This window comes from Anas platyrhynchos, chromosome 3, assembly GCF_047663525.1.
Source record: "Anas platyrhynchos isolate ZD024472 breed Pekin duck chromosome 3, IASCAAS_PekinDuck_T2T, whole genome shotgun sequence".
Classification (NCBI taxonomy): Eukaryota; Metazoa; Chordata; class Aves; order Anseriformes; family Anatidae; genus Anas; species Anas platyrhynchos.
Window position 1 is genome coordinate 92,990,780 of NC_092589.1, and position 18,052 is coordinate 93,008,831.

An 18,052-nucleotide genomic window follows, 5' to 3' on the forward strand; every position below is an offset into this window, starting at 1 on the left:
TTCAACGTTCTTTTGCTTGTTTGTATTAATGACGTCCCATTAAGTTTCTGAGCACTGTAAGGTACTCTACTGTCTGTAAATCCCACAAACTTTATAAATATCTTGAACCTTTCATGCTGTTCATGAATGACTGATGGAGTGGGGCACTGGAAAAGAGTTTTAATAAAAAGCAGTTCTGGTTCTGATGAATTGCTTTGTCAAGCAAATGTAACTGACTAAATTTAGATGCAGTTTTACATCCTTCTGGAATTTTGTGAAACGGGGTCGGTAGAAAACAGAAGGTAGAGGCAGTCACAAAGTCATTTTTCATTTCAAAAATTTTTTCTTTACCATTTATATCAAATTTTGTTTATCGTTGATATGAATTCATGTCGTTACTGTGCAATATACAGAATACTTCCTTTTTGTAGTCAAGAGGTTAATGAAGCAGTCAGACTTGATAAAGAGTTTTGTACCTGTCATTCTTACCTCTCTGTAAGCCACATTTTAACACAAGTGATGGGGGGGCTATAACAAGCTGTTGTCTAAATTATGTTTAGGGAGCAGTAAGGGATGGGAGGGATTCCTCAGCTTTAAGACAGTTGCTGGAAGGGAAAAGAGTGTGCAGAAAGTAGGAGAGAGATGTTAGGGCTGGCACAGGTACAAAGAAGGGCAGCGTGAAGGTTTGGATCCCATAGCTAGAAGTGCTTAGTCTGCTAGTTACTGACCCTCATCCCCTTCCCTGCAGATCCGTAAGGATCATATCTTGCCAGAAGCAGAACTTCCCACACACCCATACCTGGGGATTACCTTCTTTCTCCTGGAAGAACACAAGGGGTTCCTATTTTCAAAGTATTTATACAACTAGAGGCCTTATTATAAACAGATCTTGCTTCCCAAATGTCTCCTTTTCTCTTCTACATCTCACTGCTCTCTAGCTATCTGTGGCAGTCTTTCTCTCTGCTTCGGTATCCCTTTCTAATGCTGCCTGTATCATCACTCTGCACATCTCTTCTACACTGTCACGTAAGCCTTGTGCCCCTATTATTCTTTCCCTGGGCTCTGCTCCTTTCTCAATTGCTGTCCCTTTCTCTGAGTCCTATTAGATATTTACTTTGTCTTGAGTGATTTCTGTCCTTTCTCCATCCAGCTGCCTTTCCTTCCTGCCTGCCTTGCAGCATATATCATTGTATTCGTACAGGTTCTACATGTGCTATATTGATGATTCAGAGAACTTTTTTTTTTCAATAAGGAGCTATACATGCTATACATAATTAGACGTGTTACATTCTATTAGTTCATAATATGGTGAAGCTTGTTAGCACTTTATAAAACACAAATTCAAAAAAGTTAATTATTAAAATAAGTTTTCTTGTAGTCATGACTAAACAAGATATGTAAAAAATATGGAAGCAAGATTTAAGAAGATGATGTCTGGAATCCCATCACACCACTCTCTCCCCATCTACCTTGCTTCTGCAGTCACACTCAATTCTCAAGATGCATCATACCTCTCAAACACTTCTTTTTAAGACATGCCTCAACTTCTATGATATGATGAAGCAGAAGATTTAGCTGATACAAGTACGGGTGACAAGGAGAGAGCAAAGTGTGCAGGAAGGAACAAGTTATTATTATTATTATTTAAAATAGGTTTATAATACCATTTTCACCAAAATAAATAAGAATTTGACCATTGATTTTTAATACATTCCCAGAAATGCTGACATCCCAGTGTGATGCTTATAAATCATTGTATGAAGTGTATATTCTCTATGTTCTTTTTTGGTCAAAACTTGACTACCATTTCCATTAAACCTAGTCTGCCTTTCTGTAATATGATTTTTTTGATGCAGCACTGAGACATAAGAGAAATATTCAGAAATCTGAAAATTACCAATGAAGTAAAAGCAGTAAGGTATTTTGTTAGATTACTTACATGAAATCTGAAAATTCAAGTTCTGTTCTGGAAAGAGCAGAACCTCTTGACCTTCATAAAATGAAGGAAGATTGTCTGTCTCTTATTTAAAATTTAGTGATTTTTTTTTTAATTGTGGAAGCATATTGGGTACCATATATTAATTAGCCATGAACCTTCTTGTGACTTTTGATTCTTTTTGCTTTGCCCCTATAATAGTAATTTTGTGTCACACATATAAATTGTTCTGGTTAGTAAATCAATAGCCTTAGATTTGAATGGTTTTAGCAAGCCACAATTTTGGCGCTCTGGATGAAAACAAAAAGCAGTAATAAACAAAGCTGGTAACTAGGACAAACAAGTGTCATTGCTAACTCATTTCTAGCCCTTGAGATAATAAAAATAACAACCTTGAGATAGAAAATAATTTAAAAGGAAGAAACGGCTTAACATATCAGTCTAGTAGTTAATGTGAGAGCTCAAAAGCTGAGGAGAGAAAGATAACGTCAGCTTGAACACGAAAATTTTGAGGGGGGAAGTGAAAAGAAAACTATTTCTCTTTTTGTTTCTCTTGTCCTCTCATGTATAGTTATTTATAACTAAATATAAAAGATAATATATTGTTGCACTGAGGCACTTTTCTTATGCATATATATGCTTAATCTACTTGTATGGAAGTCTTGTCTTCTAGAATGCCTCTTTACAAGAATTGGGAGCTTCAAGCAGTAAAATATTTAATACAAGCCTGTGTTTGCTAATCACTCCACTGTTGACTTTCACCAAAAAGGAATTATGACAGTTTGTACAAAATGTGCTATATGTATGGAGGTTATTTCTTGCTCCTACACAGGGAAAAACACCGTCATTATTTTTTTTGCTAGCTTTCAGGATAAGGACTTGATTTGGGATTTACTAATGCACTCGCATTTTCTTAAATATAGTCTGAATTCCTAAAAAAATAGCTACAGTTTTAAAATTAAGCTGAAGTGTGGTGGCAAAAGCAGGTCTTGAAATGCTTTGTTTTCATATTTTGTCTTTATCCTTTCAGGACTCCTGTACCTACACATCTGCCAACAGCATTCCCTACGGTTTCTTACGATATGCCGGAACTGCCTGAGCCTGTTGTGCCCTCTCCAAGTTCCCCTGAATTACCATCCGTATGCCAGGAGGGATTGTGCCGCAATGGAGGAACTTGTCATCCCATCTCTCTGCCTAGTGGGGCCACCTCATTTCAGTGTGACTGCCCACTGCACTTCACTGGTCGGTTCTGCGAAAAAGGTAGTTGTGGCTCATTCTTTCTATATTATTTGTGAAATGCATGTCTTACGTTCATTTGGAACAAGAAAAGGGGAAGAGTTAATGATCATTATGTTTCTCTGCTTTCCATCTGAGTTGGTGTGGTAACTCCAAAGTATACTAGTTGAGGTATTTAGAATAATATTTTTGATGTGTGCATTAGTAAGAGTAACAGACTTGAATTAATGGAAAAAAAAATGTTATTTGTGCAAAACATTATTCACAGTTTTAATACATGGCTTGAAACCTAGTATTTCTGGAAGAGAAGAAAGTTAATTTATGAAAATAAGGACAATATTTCTTCAAAAGATATTTTTTTTAGCTTCTACAGATTGTTCTCTTTTTGCTACTGTACCTGGTCCTTTGTTGAAAAATACTTTTTTTTACTCTGAAGTACATTTATAATTCTATTGTATTACTACTCCTTATAGTGCACAGATTAATCAGATTAACATAATTTAATTAGAATTTAAATAAAATAAAATCTTTGGACAATGTTTGTTTCCTCGTAAAAATCAAGCCTATAAAATAACTAAACAATAACTGCTAAGTTTTCTCTTTAGTAATTCTAATTATTTTGCATTACCACTTTTCAGAAAGTTGGTTTGTTGTTTTTTGTTGTTGTTGTTGTTGTTGTTGTTGTTGTTTTGATAGATATTATAGCTGTCTTCAGAAGCTGTTTTAACTTTTGAGTACAGTGGGTTATTAATGGTACTGGATAATTCTCCTAGTATTAAATGTCATCTCTGGTGTACAGGAAAAGAAAGAAATGTCTAGATTGTGATCATATAACTGTAACATCCTCCTAATGAACTTCCCTGGGTATGAAATGCAGACAACTGGAGTTAAAAATGCCCTTTCCAGACTGCCAGTACAGCTGAGCTAATATCACCTAGTATTACTGTGTAAAAGTAGTACACTCTCTACATGAGAAAACAACCAATGACAGCCAGCTCAGAAAAATAATTGCAGTATGTAGCTGTAGGTATCAGAGAATATTACACCTTTCAGGCTTTCCAAATTCTGTAATACATTAAATCATTTATATTCAGCTTTATCAACGTTAAAACTGAATTCTCTGGATATCTTCTACACAGTTCAAAACCCTGCAGTGTAAACCCAGTACAACTACCTTAAGAGCAAATTAAAAGCAGAGGACTACCACAAGATGTTACCATTGTAACTAAATCTCTGATGATTAGGACCAAAGTATCCTACTTTAGACACACTGGTAGCTATTCCATTTGGTAAAATCAGAATACAAACTTTAAAAAAAAAAATGTAGCAGGTAACTCCTTTTGAGAATATAACCTCAACTATACAATCATATAACCTTTTAATGGTTGAATGTCTAGTTTCTGTGAGATATCTTCTCTTTTTTTCTAAACTTGGAAGAGGTGCCATTTGCTTTGCAGAAGCTTGCAGGCATGCTTGATGAACAGATTTGAGCAGCGATCCATTTTTCTGCAAAGGATGTGTTTTAATAGTTCTGGCACTGAAAGAAATGCATTTATCTTCTTTTTTTCTTCCCATTGTATGGAGGAGACAAATTAAGGAGTTCCTCTTTTCACAGAACTCTGCTTTTACATTACACAGCCTCACCTTTAATACACTGAATAGCTCCCTGCCTTGTGCTTGGCACTCCTGGGTCAGCCCGGGCTGCGGTGTGTGACAGGCTTATTGGCAGCTCCCTGGAGCATCAGGTGCTGCCACGTTCTGTGCTCGTGTAGATCAGGATCAGATTTGATGTATTCTCTATTTAGTGGCTGAAAAGCAACTGTAGCATAATGTGATTTTATTTAGTCCTGACGTTTCTACAAGACTGATAATTTAATGTAAATGAGATGAGAAAACACTCAGTCCTGTCATTACAATGCTTTGAAGGTGAAGGTCTAGTTCTTCAAAAAGTGTGGGAAGAACTCATTATTGTAGAACATACTGCATTAGAACCCGTGCATTTGTTTGTCTTATATCTGGTTTAAGATGCATGACTTCATTTCTCGGAAGAAACTGTATATTTCTGATGGCATATGAGACCATCTCCTAGAGTTAAAGCAAGCGAATGTCATTATCTCACTTACGTGGTTTGATTTGGTAGTGTTACATTATATTCAATATTGCCTTTTCCTATTAGGTTGTTCCTTAACGAATAAAGTACAGCAGCTAGTTCTGCCCTTGTGAGAAATATGTTGAAGTCAGAAACATCATTATGGGTACATTAGGTATAAGCCAGGTTTCTTGTAGTGTTTTTACTCTGTTTAATCAGATACTTCTAAAATCTGTAATATGTTTAAATGGCAATTTTAAAAAGTAGAAATGTATTTCCATTTTTCCAAGATAATAGAAAATAATGTAGGCGAATCAGTGTATTTGCTAAAGTGAAATTGAAGATATCAATGCTGGATGTATGCCAAAGTGAGTATTTAGTCTAAAGCATACATGTGAAACCATCTGAAGCCCCAGTTCCCTTTAATACTACTTTCAATATTTTCCCTTTTTTTTTCTTTTTTTTAACTATGACTTACCAAAGTTGCCTGGAAATGAGAAGTTGCTACAAGCTTTATTTTAAAAACTCTAATTTAAAATGCAGTGTAGAAAATTTGCCGCCAGTGTAAATTAATCTTTATTACTGAGCAGTCATGCAACAGAAAGAAAGGATTGCATAAATAGGGAATACAGTGAAGGGTAACCCCAGACGTCATGGCTAAATACACCTTTCTTTTTCTTTCTGGATAAATAAGCTTTGACTTTAATATGCAGTGTGTATGTTCTTTCCTCCATGAAACAACTCCTTGTTAGCTAAGCTGTTTTATCTGCTTCATCGTGATTTCCCTACACACAAGTGAGAGAAGCATAATGTTTCTGTTCTGACATGACGGCAGATGGTTGTCTATTACGGTAAAGTTCATAGTGGTAGGTTTAGAATATCACTGTCTTGCATGCACAAAGAAAGTATGACTCTGACTGCTAATTATATGATTAACATTTTTAAAGTCTCCAAATTTTTTTAGTATTCTGTAAAAGTTTTATAAATTGTTCAATCAAAGAATATTTAAATGCCGTATGTTAAAACCAGGAAATCATCTGTTTAATTTGATATTTTGCCTGTGTATGTGCTGTACATTACTTAAAGGTCAACTCCTTTGGCAAAGCTGCAAAACCAGGAGCAAAGTGGGAGGCTGTTAAAGGCATTTATCTTTTACCGGTCCAGCCTTGAGATTTTGCTGCATTTGTTCCCTGAGACACACTTGTTGAATACCTGATTTATTGAGTAATAATGGTAATACAACCTTAAACATTAAAGATTTATTTTACTAGCAGTTCTATAATTTTTTCATAACCTAACATTTCTGACTTGCATTGTTGACTAATATCACTGAAGTCAGACTTTTTTTGTGTGTTTGTTTTTGAAAATAAATGTAGTTGGTCCAGGTTCCATGAGGCAATGATTTCAATCGTATTTAGTAGCATAGAATCTCATATCTGTAGTAGGTTGAAGATCTACTTATCTCCTCAATAATGTTTATACTGTGTATATGGGGTTTTAAACAAGTCTGTAACTATTTACAACATTTAAAAAAAAAAAAAAAAAGGATTAGGAAATGGAAATCATATACAGAAGTGTGTGTGAGGAAGGGCAGTTCTTCATGCTTGCTTTTCTCTCTACACTCAAGTCTCAGTCTGAGGTACCCAGCAAGAAAAACACGATGTTTTTACTCCCATATCCTCTCTTTTTACAGAATTCAAGTGCTATTTTACCCATTTTCTCCTCCCTCAGAGTGATTCCTAAACCTGAAAGACTCTGTGAGCAGAAAAAGATAATGTGTTCAAGGACATGTATTAACTCTGACCACTGAAACGTGTTTACCAGCCAGGTTTTGGAGTCTCCCTTCTGAAGGACTTCAAAAGTCATCTGAGCATAGTCCTGGACAACTTGCTCCAGGTGGCCCTGCTTGCACAGAAGGGTTTGGTCTGGATAACCACCAGAGGTCTGTTCCATCCTGTCCTGTTCTGTGATTCTGTGAACTGCATACATGTATAATTAATTTGATGCCATAAACTAGAGCCAATGTCTAAACTTGTATCTATTGATTTAGTGCAAAACACATTTATTTGTGTATTTACATACACAAAACAAACAAACAAACAAACAAAAATAGATCAAATGGCAACACGAGTTTTAACTTCAGATTTTGAATGTTTTTTAAAGTATGAGTTTAAAAATTAAGAGCAAAGTAGGACAGAAAAAAAGTAGAATTCAGCCAGAAGTTAAATAACACTGTGTGTTGTATATTGCTTTGATACTCTAGTTGCCTGTATAGCATGTTGTGTGTACGAAATGGCTAGCTTTTCCCATATGGTTTATTTAATAAAATAAAATTCAACAGAAATACTATTTTTGTGAGCAATGTAAAAAGGAGTTATCTAATTAGCTTTAATGCACTCAGTACTTTCACTCATGTATATAATCTTGCACTCTGAATACAGGACTACGCAAACCTTGTAAAGTATAACTTGATAACAATACTTAATATTTTTCTGCTTTGCATCTGTAAGTAATCACATGGTGATACAGTGGGGGAGCAAACAACACAAAGCTTTTTGTCACCTTCATGATTTTGACTCTGTAGTAAGAGATTTTATCAGAATTCAAATTGCAATTGTAAAGTAGTATTTCACATATAAACTAAAATATTGTATCTGTTTAGTGTATCTTCTCTGTAAATGTAATGGGTAAAAATCTGATTTTATGTACTCCAGTTACCACTTCCAGTGATGTAGGTGGAATATCCAGCTATCACTGAACAAAGTGGTGAGTTCACTCTAATAACCTGGGCCAGGCAAGTTTAATGAGCTGATCAATGGACCAGAGGATTCTCATGGCCAGAACAACTCCCAGATGTTCACATGGGAAACAAAGTTTAACAGGAAGCTGTATCTGCCCTTCCATCTTGCAGCCTTTTGACTTTCTTCCTCCTCGTTCAACTGTTGGTCTCTTCTGTTTTGCTTTCCTTGAGATAAGTCTGACTCTTCAATCACCAGGTTTATAGAATTATCCACTTCTTGAACACCCGCCTGCTTCAGCCCTACCTCATCTGTTTCTTCTTAGAAATGAGGATTCAAAGAGCTGTGGAATTCAATAGTCCACTTTAACGAGTGCAGTAGTGTATGTGATGTGGCCAGGGCAAGAGGAAATAAATACATTCAGTGGATTTAATTCCAAAACCACTGAAATAAAGTACAGTGAAATAATATAAAAACGCACAAGCTATAAAACAGAAAAAAAAAAAAAAGAAAGAAAAAAAAAACATAGCATGTATCATCTCTAAGTATCATGACAACACGTATCTTTCATTTTATCTCTAAATGGCAGGAAAGTTGGTACCTGTTTATCATTAAAAAATGTACATACAGCTAACTGAATTCCAGAATAGTTTCAGCACTGATTTTTTTTCCACAGCTTTTCCTAAGGAAACTAGATTATTTAAACTATTTTCCTCTTTGAAGTAATTGGTATGAAGGAAATACTGTACTTAAAATGAAGTAAAGTATTTGACAGTTTTGCGATCAAAAAAAAAAAGTCACCTATGCTGCCAATATTTAATTATTTAAGTTGCATGATTAAAGGGATTTTTTGTTGATGAAATTTTTTTTGTGTAACTGCAGAATTTTTTTATTGGTTGATGTAATATTTGAATTTCTGATCATTGGCTTATATTTTAAATAAATATTTTATATAACTTATATATTGGCACATATCTTACAACTGATGTCACACAAAGGCTTTTAGAAATCAGTCTATGCATGGATGAGTATGGAGATGACCACAGAAGTCAGAGATCAGTGTCTCTTCTATATAACTGCTGTTACATAAAGTAATCATCACAGTTTTTCAGTGAGGCTCAGACTGTAACTTCTTGGCACATTCAGCCTTTATATTTGTGCAATATAGAAACATTCTTCAAAGCAAATGGCTCTGGTTCTTGAGAAGAGAGAGCCTTTGGTTCTTGAGGGCAAACAATCACAGTTTAGTCCACCATTGATTTTCAAACTAGTTGGCAGGCAGATTGTTTTCTGTTTTTGCTGTCCTACATATTATCTTGGAGCTTCTCACTGTATGTGGTTAATACTCACAGTATGGTCTTGTCTTTCAAGTACATCCACCTACCTCTTCCTGGAAATAGCTCTCTTCCTATAACCTTGTGTAATTGACTTGCCTGTCAGTCCTGGTGGTTGCCCATTATAAAAGAAGCTTTCATATATAAGGTAGATATAAGAAAGAAGTGTATTTTGTCTTCTCTTTTTCACTGTTATTAGAAACTCTCATCAATTTCACGTTGCAGTTCTGAAGCACAATGTGAAACAATTTCCTTCCTTATTAACACAGGATAGAAGGAATGAGCATGCTCCAGATTCAGTGAAAAGGGAGCTTCCTTTGGGGCTTCAGCAGAAGACAGAGAAGGAGAGCGGTTGTCCTTGTCAGACTGGATTTCCAGTGGGCTACGTTCTCTCATGTATGCTTCAGGTAGTTTTGTGAAGTATTGCAGCCACAAGAAAGGGAGTGAGGAAAAGAAGCAGAACAGGGAGTTGACATCTGTAATACTGTCCGATGTAGCATATGTGACCAATATTGCATATCTGCGACTCTACTCACTTTTCTGAAAAGTAGCAAGGTGTGACATACCTTCACTTGATTTCAAATAACATGGCCACGAGAGTTACTGATGATCCTAGGCATATCCACATTTGTATGCATAGATGTGCACACAACCAGAGTTAAAGGAACTATTTTACATAGCAGTAGAGAAGAATAAATATTTGATTTGCTGATATGAGACTGCAGATTTTGTGAGCAGAAACTTTTGAAAGCTCTTTCATTATTTTTCAAAGAAGCAGACAAAAATAATAATATTATGGAACTTCCTTATCAAATATTGAAGGATTAAATCCTTGTGCTTGTCCTCTTAACTGCTTTTCAAACTTAGAAGTCTCCCATCGATGATGTAGATTTGAGAAGCCTGGATAAGCAGATACAGTTTATGCGGTTTATGCCAAGTATAGGCATTGATATACAAGTGTCTTTTAAATGAAGAATCAGTATGTTCTGGCAGTGTGAGCAGAATCTACAAGTCAAACTAAAAAGGATTTCCAATAAAAAGCAAAATTCTGTAGGTTATTCTGAATAATCATTTATGTTTGGGGAGTTGTATACACCTGAATAAATAAAATACGCTTGAAGCAGGATGAAATTTGGAGCTAAACCATTATATAAAATAAATAAATACATTTAGACATATTTCCATTGATTTAATTTTGTAGTAAGTTTTTAGCTTAGTAATTAAATTTATAACTTTTTTTTTTTTTTTTTGTAAACAAGTATAAAAACCAGCTATTTGTAAACATAGTTGTTTTAATAATAATTGCATGTATTCAGACATGGTATAAAATTTCCCCATCCATGCTAGTCTCTTAAGGTCAAGTCTAATGTAAAGTTGAGATTCACTTGGACAAACTGCTGATCCATAGCTGGGAAATGACTCAGATATTTCATCCCTTGAGGGATCCATTTGAAGTTAGAGCCAGATTGATGTGCTCTCAGTCAGTATTTGGAGGTAGGGTTCCACGTTTTTTTGTATTATTGTAATTGTGTTAAGTCAGTGGTACTCATCCTGGAACTCCTAACAGCAGACAAAGTTTTTGTCTGTGAGTATTGTCACTTTGCTCACAGATTTTGGAAGGAGTCATTCTTTATTCTCTACTAACTATTAATGTCGTTATTTAGGCTCTGTGTCCTCACCACACCTCATTTCTGTACTTTTTCTTCTGAAAAAAACTTCAGGCCAACAGAAGAAATGTAACCAGGAAAGGTGGATTTTTCCTTCCTGAAGTTCTGATAAAGCATTTTCTCTGTTGTTACCTTTTATCTTCTTCCTACAGTCTTTGGACTTTTGAGAAATCCCAGTTGTGCCATCATGCACAGAATTTGTATAGGTTTGAAAAATATCTAGTGAGAGGGGAACAAATCCAGTCTTATATTAGCTGCACAGTCACCTGGACCTGGCATGTGGTTCCTACATTTTCTTCCTTCGTGGTTCATAAAATTATGGAGAATATAATATCCCCAATCTAATGCCATTTTATTTTATCAGTTACTACATATCGGGTTCATACTGGCTTAAGTGTTTTTTTAAATTGAAGGAAAACAGGAGGGAAGAGCAGCTGGGCTCACAAGTGGTAAAGCAATTTTGTACTAATCCTTCTTCTGCCCTTCTGAACTGTTTGGAAGAATTTTACCATCTTAGAAGCAAGGGTCAGTGTAACTGAGCTTTAAGATAATTTAATATTAGACTTTCATCCAATTTAGAAATCATGTCCTAGATCCAGTGGAGTGTGTAAGCTTTACATACATCTAACTGTAAGAGTGTAAGGCATATGCATAGTTCACAAGCTTTGTGTTAATCACAGAATCACAGAATTTTGGGGGTTGGAAGGGACCTCGAGAGATCATCAGGTCCAACCCTCCTGCCAAAGCAGGTTCCTTAGAGCAGGCTGCCCAGGTAGGCATCCAGATGGGCCTTGAATATCTCCAGAGAAGACTCCGCAACCTCCCTGGGCAGCCTGTCCCAGTGCTCCGTCACCCTCACCACGAAGAAGTTCTTTCTGATGTTGTTGTGGAACTTCTTGTGCTCCATTTTGTGGCCATTGCCCTTGTCCTCTCCCCACAAACCATTGAAAAGAGGTTGGCTGAATCCCTCTGTCTCCCACACCTCAGGTATTTATAAACATTGATGAGATCCCCTTTCAGTCTTTTCTCTAGGCTGAACAGACCCAGGTCTCTCAGCCTTTCTTCATAGGGGAGATGCTCCAGGTCGCATATCATCTTTGTGGCCCTCCACAGGACTCTCAGGAGATCCCTGTCTTTTTTGTACTAGGGTGCCCAGAATTGGACACAGTAGTCCAGGTGAGGCTTGGCCAGGGCAGAGTAGAAGGGGAGGATCACCTCCCTTGACCTGCTGGCCACACTAAGGACTCCGGCATTCTGCTACATCAGATCCTGAACTGGGATCCATCCCATTCCTAGTTTGTTCACTTATGTAGCTCATCAGTTAAAAATGACCTGCATCTCAAACCATTCCAGTGCCCTTTGTGAAATTGCAAAGGATCACAGCAGTCTTCTATGATTACTGATTAGGAACAGATTAAAAGCGCGATTAAATGACAGCTTAAGACACACCTTAGTTACATCTAGAGGGAAGGTAACAAGCGAAGAAGGAGCTTTTTGAGATAGTGAAATAATTCATCACAGCACCAACCAATTGTAACAGCTGGTGTCCCAGTCTCTATAAAACTATTTACCATTGCAATTGCCACTTAACCCAAAATCAGGATCTTTGGAACTCCTACAGGGTCTGGTATAGGAGTATTGGTATATATTTCATGAGTCTGTTCTAGGAAAGTACATTCTGAAGTCTGTTGGACTCTAATAGCTTTGAAAGATAACTGTGAAAACAGTTAAGAATTGTGATAAAAATACTAGAAAGAGCCATCAGTTTGCTAGTATGTTCTTCATTCTGTTTTCATATCCACTCACATCTAGTCACGAGCTATTTAAAATAATTGTTTTTAGGCATTGCACAAAGATTTCTTTTTTTTTTTTCTTTTTTTCTTTTTTTTTTTTTCATTTGGTTATTAGAAATGAGATAGCTGTAGCATTTAGATATAAAGGCTTGCATGCATAGGCCCTTCTAAAGAAGTTATGCCTTTATTTCTGGGAGAAAGAAAAAAAAAAAGTGGATAAAAAAAAAAAGTAGACAACTCTTTCTCTCCTCGTGTAAATCAGACCTATGAAATTTTGACATTTTTAGCATTAGGCATCTAAATCACTTTCTTTAACATGGATGAATGTTTTCTTGTAATAGTAATCTTTATGAGAATTGAAACAATTTGATAACAAACACCATTTTAGACGAGAACAGATAACAGAAAATGAAATAATGATGAGTTTAGAATTTGCAGGAAGAAGCTTTCTTCCCTTCATTTTCCGCTTGAAAATATTAGTATAAAAATTGATTGTCTCTAAAGCCTGTAACCTATTCAGCTGCTAATCTCCCAGCTCCTTTGAGTCATTTTTCATTCAAAGATAACCATTGTTGCACAGGTGACAAATGTGGGGGTTTTTTCTTCCTTTCCTTCTCCATTTATGGCATTTGCTGGAAACACCTTCTTTCAGTAATGCCTCAGTTGCTGCCATTTGTTCTGTTCGTGCTAATTTGCTGATAATCAAGTCATCTGCAGAAATGTTATGTGTCTCCCCAGGCAGGATGGCAATGCAACGGCAGTCTGATTTTCTGAGCCTGGCTCACTTGCGTTCTTCCACGGGAAATGCCATGTACTAAAGCGGGCAAGGTATTAAATAATCTCCTTGAGCTTTATTACATAGCCTCTAAGAAAGAGACATAGAAGACTGGGTTTGATTTTATAGCACAAAATAAGCAGTAGTTAGTTAGGTCTTTTACCATTGAAGTCACCTCTGTTCCTGAGGTAGGATAACTGCCCAGGGTTGTGCTGCCTTAACAGTTTGGTTTCAAGAGCGTTGCAATTAAAAACAGAGGGGCTGTTTCATTTCTGGATCCTGAGGTGTACAACTTCTAAAAAGAATGTCTGACATTTGCCTTTTCATGCATCTTCATCGAACTTTGCTGCTTGTGTTTATATAAAACTTTAAACTATTGTTGTTTTAGGAGGAGGAAGATTTACAATGTGAATATTACAATGTCACTGCTTTGATGCTCCTCAAAATAGAAAACTTCCCTTTGAGGACAAGAAGACAGCTTCACTTGAATAATGTAAAATGTCAGTTTTTCTTCTTGAATTGCGTTTTTGTTTGTTTGTTTTAACATTTTTTTAATTATATAAATAAAATCTGCAAGTCCTTATATATCAAAAATATTTTAGCTATTTTAGCTACTGGGAAAGTTGTGGTTAAAGATTGAATTTTCTAGTAGCACAATAAAGTATGTTCTACAAATGTGTAGATCAGAATGTGATGGATGTTTTAAAGCCTGCGACTATGTGTGCTTCAGTGGAATTAGGCAAAATGCTGAATACACCATCAAGCAGAGCAAAGGGTTGAGACATTGCCCAAGGAGAAATCCAAGCCCCTGTTAGTTTCCAACTCTCTGTTAGATTCAGGTTTTAGGCATGAAATTGCACAAGTGAAAACAATTTTCCTAAGTGAACCCTAGTGCCCTGTACCAAGGATTTTCTTCTGTAATGAATTCTTTAGCCTCAGAGCCTGGAAGCCTGTAACAAACAAAATAAAACCACTGCGTTGTAAACAAATAATAAAAAAATCTTGCACATTGGATACGATGGAGAATATGCAAATATGGGAAATAAACCAAGCAAATAAAGGCAAGCATCCTATTAGTCTCTACCAATCATAATAGGATGTAACTGGGTAATTGTCAGCAGATTTTTTAGGATAGCGACTGAAGATCTAAGAGCTTAAAAATGTTAACATTTATGAGACAACTGCAGAGAACTCCTGCTAAAGCTCTTGATGTACCAGAAATCTTGGCCAGATAATCACAATCCTGAAAGTTGTTTGAATTACAATGATTGCTTTCTGAAAATACCAGCTGCTGGCTGCAGTTTCCAATGGAAAACTATAGATTCATCTGACTTGCAAAAACATTTTCTAACACATGGCATTATTCTTAATACTATCTTATGGAAATAATCATAGCTCCAGTTACTTTTTCTTTTTATTAATATCAACAATCTGTTTCAGCAACTGGTGAACTTCAGCAAAATAAAGAGCATAAATCAACCCCATATTTATCTTAGTAAAAATGTATGATGTGGCAAAGTACTGCACTGAAAATTTTCTTTCCAAGTTTAACAGCAGAAGCCTAGTCCCTGTTGGATACCTGTCTGTTTGTATCTGTTTTCTCATATAACAGGGAATATACTGGTGTGGGGTTGTTTTGTTGTTGTTGTTTTGCAACACAGTACAAAAAGATTTATCATTGCAGGCTTTTCTGAGTTTTAAATTATTGAGTTGTTATTCTTAACTCTTAAAAAAAAAAAAAAAAAGGAAAGCATCCTTTTCTCTAAAATGGAGAGGCATGGATTTCATGGAGGGACCACTCAGCTGGATGGTCACACTCAAACAGGTGTGATTAATAGCTTGATGTTCAGGTGGAGACCAGTGATGAGTGGTGTCCCTCATGGATATGTATGGGTACCAGCACTATTTAATGTCTTTGTTGGTGGCATGGATGGTGGGATTGAGTGTGCCCTCAGCAAGTTTGTCAATGACACCAAGCTGTGTGGTGTGGTTGACACTCTGGAGGGAAGGAACCCAAACAGGCTTGAGAGACATTAATAAGGTGATGAAGTCATTTGGTCACTATAGATACACTAAGAAGCTGAAGACACTTAAGAAAAGGAGGGAGAACAGGATAAAGAAAATACTTTGTCACCTAACAGCAGGTAGGAGAGTTTTCTGAGACTGGGGGATAGGGCAGCTCAACACTGAAAATATACTCGAAATACTAATCTGGAAAAGCAAAATAAAAATTAAATGAGTTAAATAAAAATGTTCTTGTAAAAAGAACATCTACATGTTCTTTAAATAAAAATTAAATAAATAAAAATGTTCTTCAGCCTTACACTTGATCCAGATGGAAGCGTTTACAAAAAATAAAATAAAATCTTGGACAGAGAGTATGCTAATACTCTTCCTCAGAACTATATGAGGAAAGAAAGTAATATTTTATACTCGACATTTGCCACAAACTCTTTCAACTTGTGGTGTTATCATCATATCCCACAGCAGAGGTGGCCTACTGAACATGATTTTGTTGTTGTTGAATGTACTTTCAACAGGGATCCCTGCATTTGTCTGTATTTTCTGCTACCTCTGAAAATACATCATAATTTCTGCATTTCCAGAATAGAGTTCTTTGCTCTTTCTTCTGGCTCCATTAGTGGTACATTGAAATCCTGCTGAGCTGTTACAGTTTCCAAAGCAGCAGATTAATACTATACTGTTATATTTATGCACCTTATTTTTCACTTAGTCCACCAAAAGTATGTAGGACTCTAACTCTGTGAGTTGTGGTGGTAAGGCTTAGTCATTTTGCATGGCATTAGGATTGTAGAAGTTTCTCCATTACCTTCATTTATCTGTGCCATGGTTTCTTGCTTGTAACATGGATATTTTCATTCTCAGCTTTAAAAGGTTCTCTCCAAAAAGTGTCTTCCCTCTTAACATTTGATTCATGAATTTTTGAGAGGATATAATCAGACAGTGTCTGCCCCTCCCTTCCCCCCAAATAAATAAATAAATAAATAGAAATGAGGGAGAAAAATGCTGAAGTGGTCTGTGGAAATACTGCAAAATGTCATTAAAAGTAGTGTCTTGACTAATAATAGAAATGCTCCTTATTGAATCTGACCAACACTGTTTCTTTTCCCTTCCCTTCCCTTGCCTTCCCTTCCCATTACAGACCTTGCAATATTGATATTACGTCTTTATTTCTTTTCTGGCTTTGTTCCTCCAAATAGTAATAAAATGGTTATATGCAATTGCATATAAAGAGCATACAAAAACACTATATTTCAATTTCATAGCAGTTTATTCTCTTTTCTTGTGGTCTGTGTTTATTCTCCCTTTCTTTCTGTAGCTTTTACAAGTTTTTGCAGCTTGCCAACCCACCAAGTGCAGAGTGAGCAGAATAGAAAGAGACTGCCTGCCCCTCTATTTTAATGAGCCATGGAAGAAAGATAGGGACATCTTCTAACATCTCCCTGTATTTGACAACTTCTTGTAAGCATTACAAGTAAAGCATTACAAGTAGAGCAGTCCTCCAAAAGACAAGGGAGACCCAGTCTGAGGGTTTTTCAGTCTTCACTCAGATAGAAGGCAATGTCTTCTGCCAGGTCCACTGTTGCAAATTTGCATCTTTATTTTCATAGTCTACTTATATGAAAAATTCCCAGTCCAAACCAGTTTAATCTAAATTTAACAGATGTATGCACATGTATGTTGCGTATCAGCTACACTATTGCTCTGTCAGGCAGTCTTAGCCATACAGCAGCTGCCCAGCTCACTCACCTAGAATAGTGTGTGTTTTTACTAATCTGCTCCTTTCACACGAATCGGCAGAAGATGCGTATGTGGTGGTTGTGGTTCCAGGTGTCTGCAGTGGCCCTGGTGGTGGGAAGGTGAGGTCAGTGCTACTATGGTGTACCATGTCCCATTTAATAGAGAATGGGGATGAAATGAGAAGTTAAAGTGAGGTTCTCTAACCAGCTTAGTACCAGTTTATGTACTAAATGCTCAGTGAAAAAATATTTTTACCTAATTTTAAAAAAAAAAAAAAACAAAAACATTTTTCATATGCTATCTGCACATACTTAGTGTGCTTTGTGGTTATTTATAAATGACAGTAACTGTGAAAACTGTTTAATATATCAGGGAACATTTCCATATGATGAGGATGACCAAATAGTGGCACAGGCTGCCTAGAGAGGTTGTGGGGTCTCCTCCTTGGAGATCTTCAAAAGCCGCCTGGACCTGGGCCTGGGCACCCTTTGGGTGGCCCTGCTTGAGCAGGGGTTGGACCTGATGGGCTCCAGGGCCCTGCCAACCTCAACTGTTCTGTGATTCTGTGATATTTGCTAAACAAAATCTGACTTCAGTTCCCTCTTGGTAGAAATCCGTGTGCAGTTCTACAAAGACCCATATTTAGTCCAACCAAGATCAACTTAAACTCTTTTTCTTGCAAGAGCATGAAAGTTTTCCTATTTTCATCAGTGAATAAAAACTGAGCCATGAAAAAAAAAAAA

General features: G+C 36.4%; 1 protein-coding gene and 1 long non-coding RNA gene across 2 annotated transcripts in view; both read left to right on the forward strand.

The window, feature by feature from the left end:
- Nucleotides 1-18,052, forward strand: part of EYS (eyes shut homolog) — a 530,119-nt gene that overhangs the window by 314,744 nt on the left and 197,323 nt on the right. The window contains exon 17 of the mRNA XM_072035108.1: nucleotides 2,946-3,175. Coding sequence (XP_071891209.1) covers nucleotides 2,946-3,175 — 230 coding nt within the window. The remainder of the gene's footprint in view (nucleotides 1-2,945; nucleotides 3,176-18,052) is intronic.
- Nucleotides 12,560-14,705, forward strand: LOC106017501 (uncharacterized). Its single transcript, XR_001190994.5, has 3 exons — nucleotides 12,560-12,751; nucleotides 13,511-13,600; nucleotides 13,936-14,705. It is a non-coding gene; the product is annotated as an uncharacterized lncRNA (long non-coding RNA).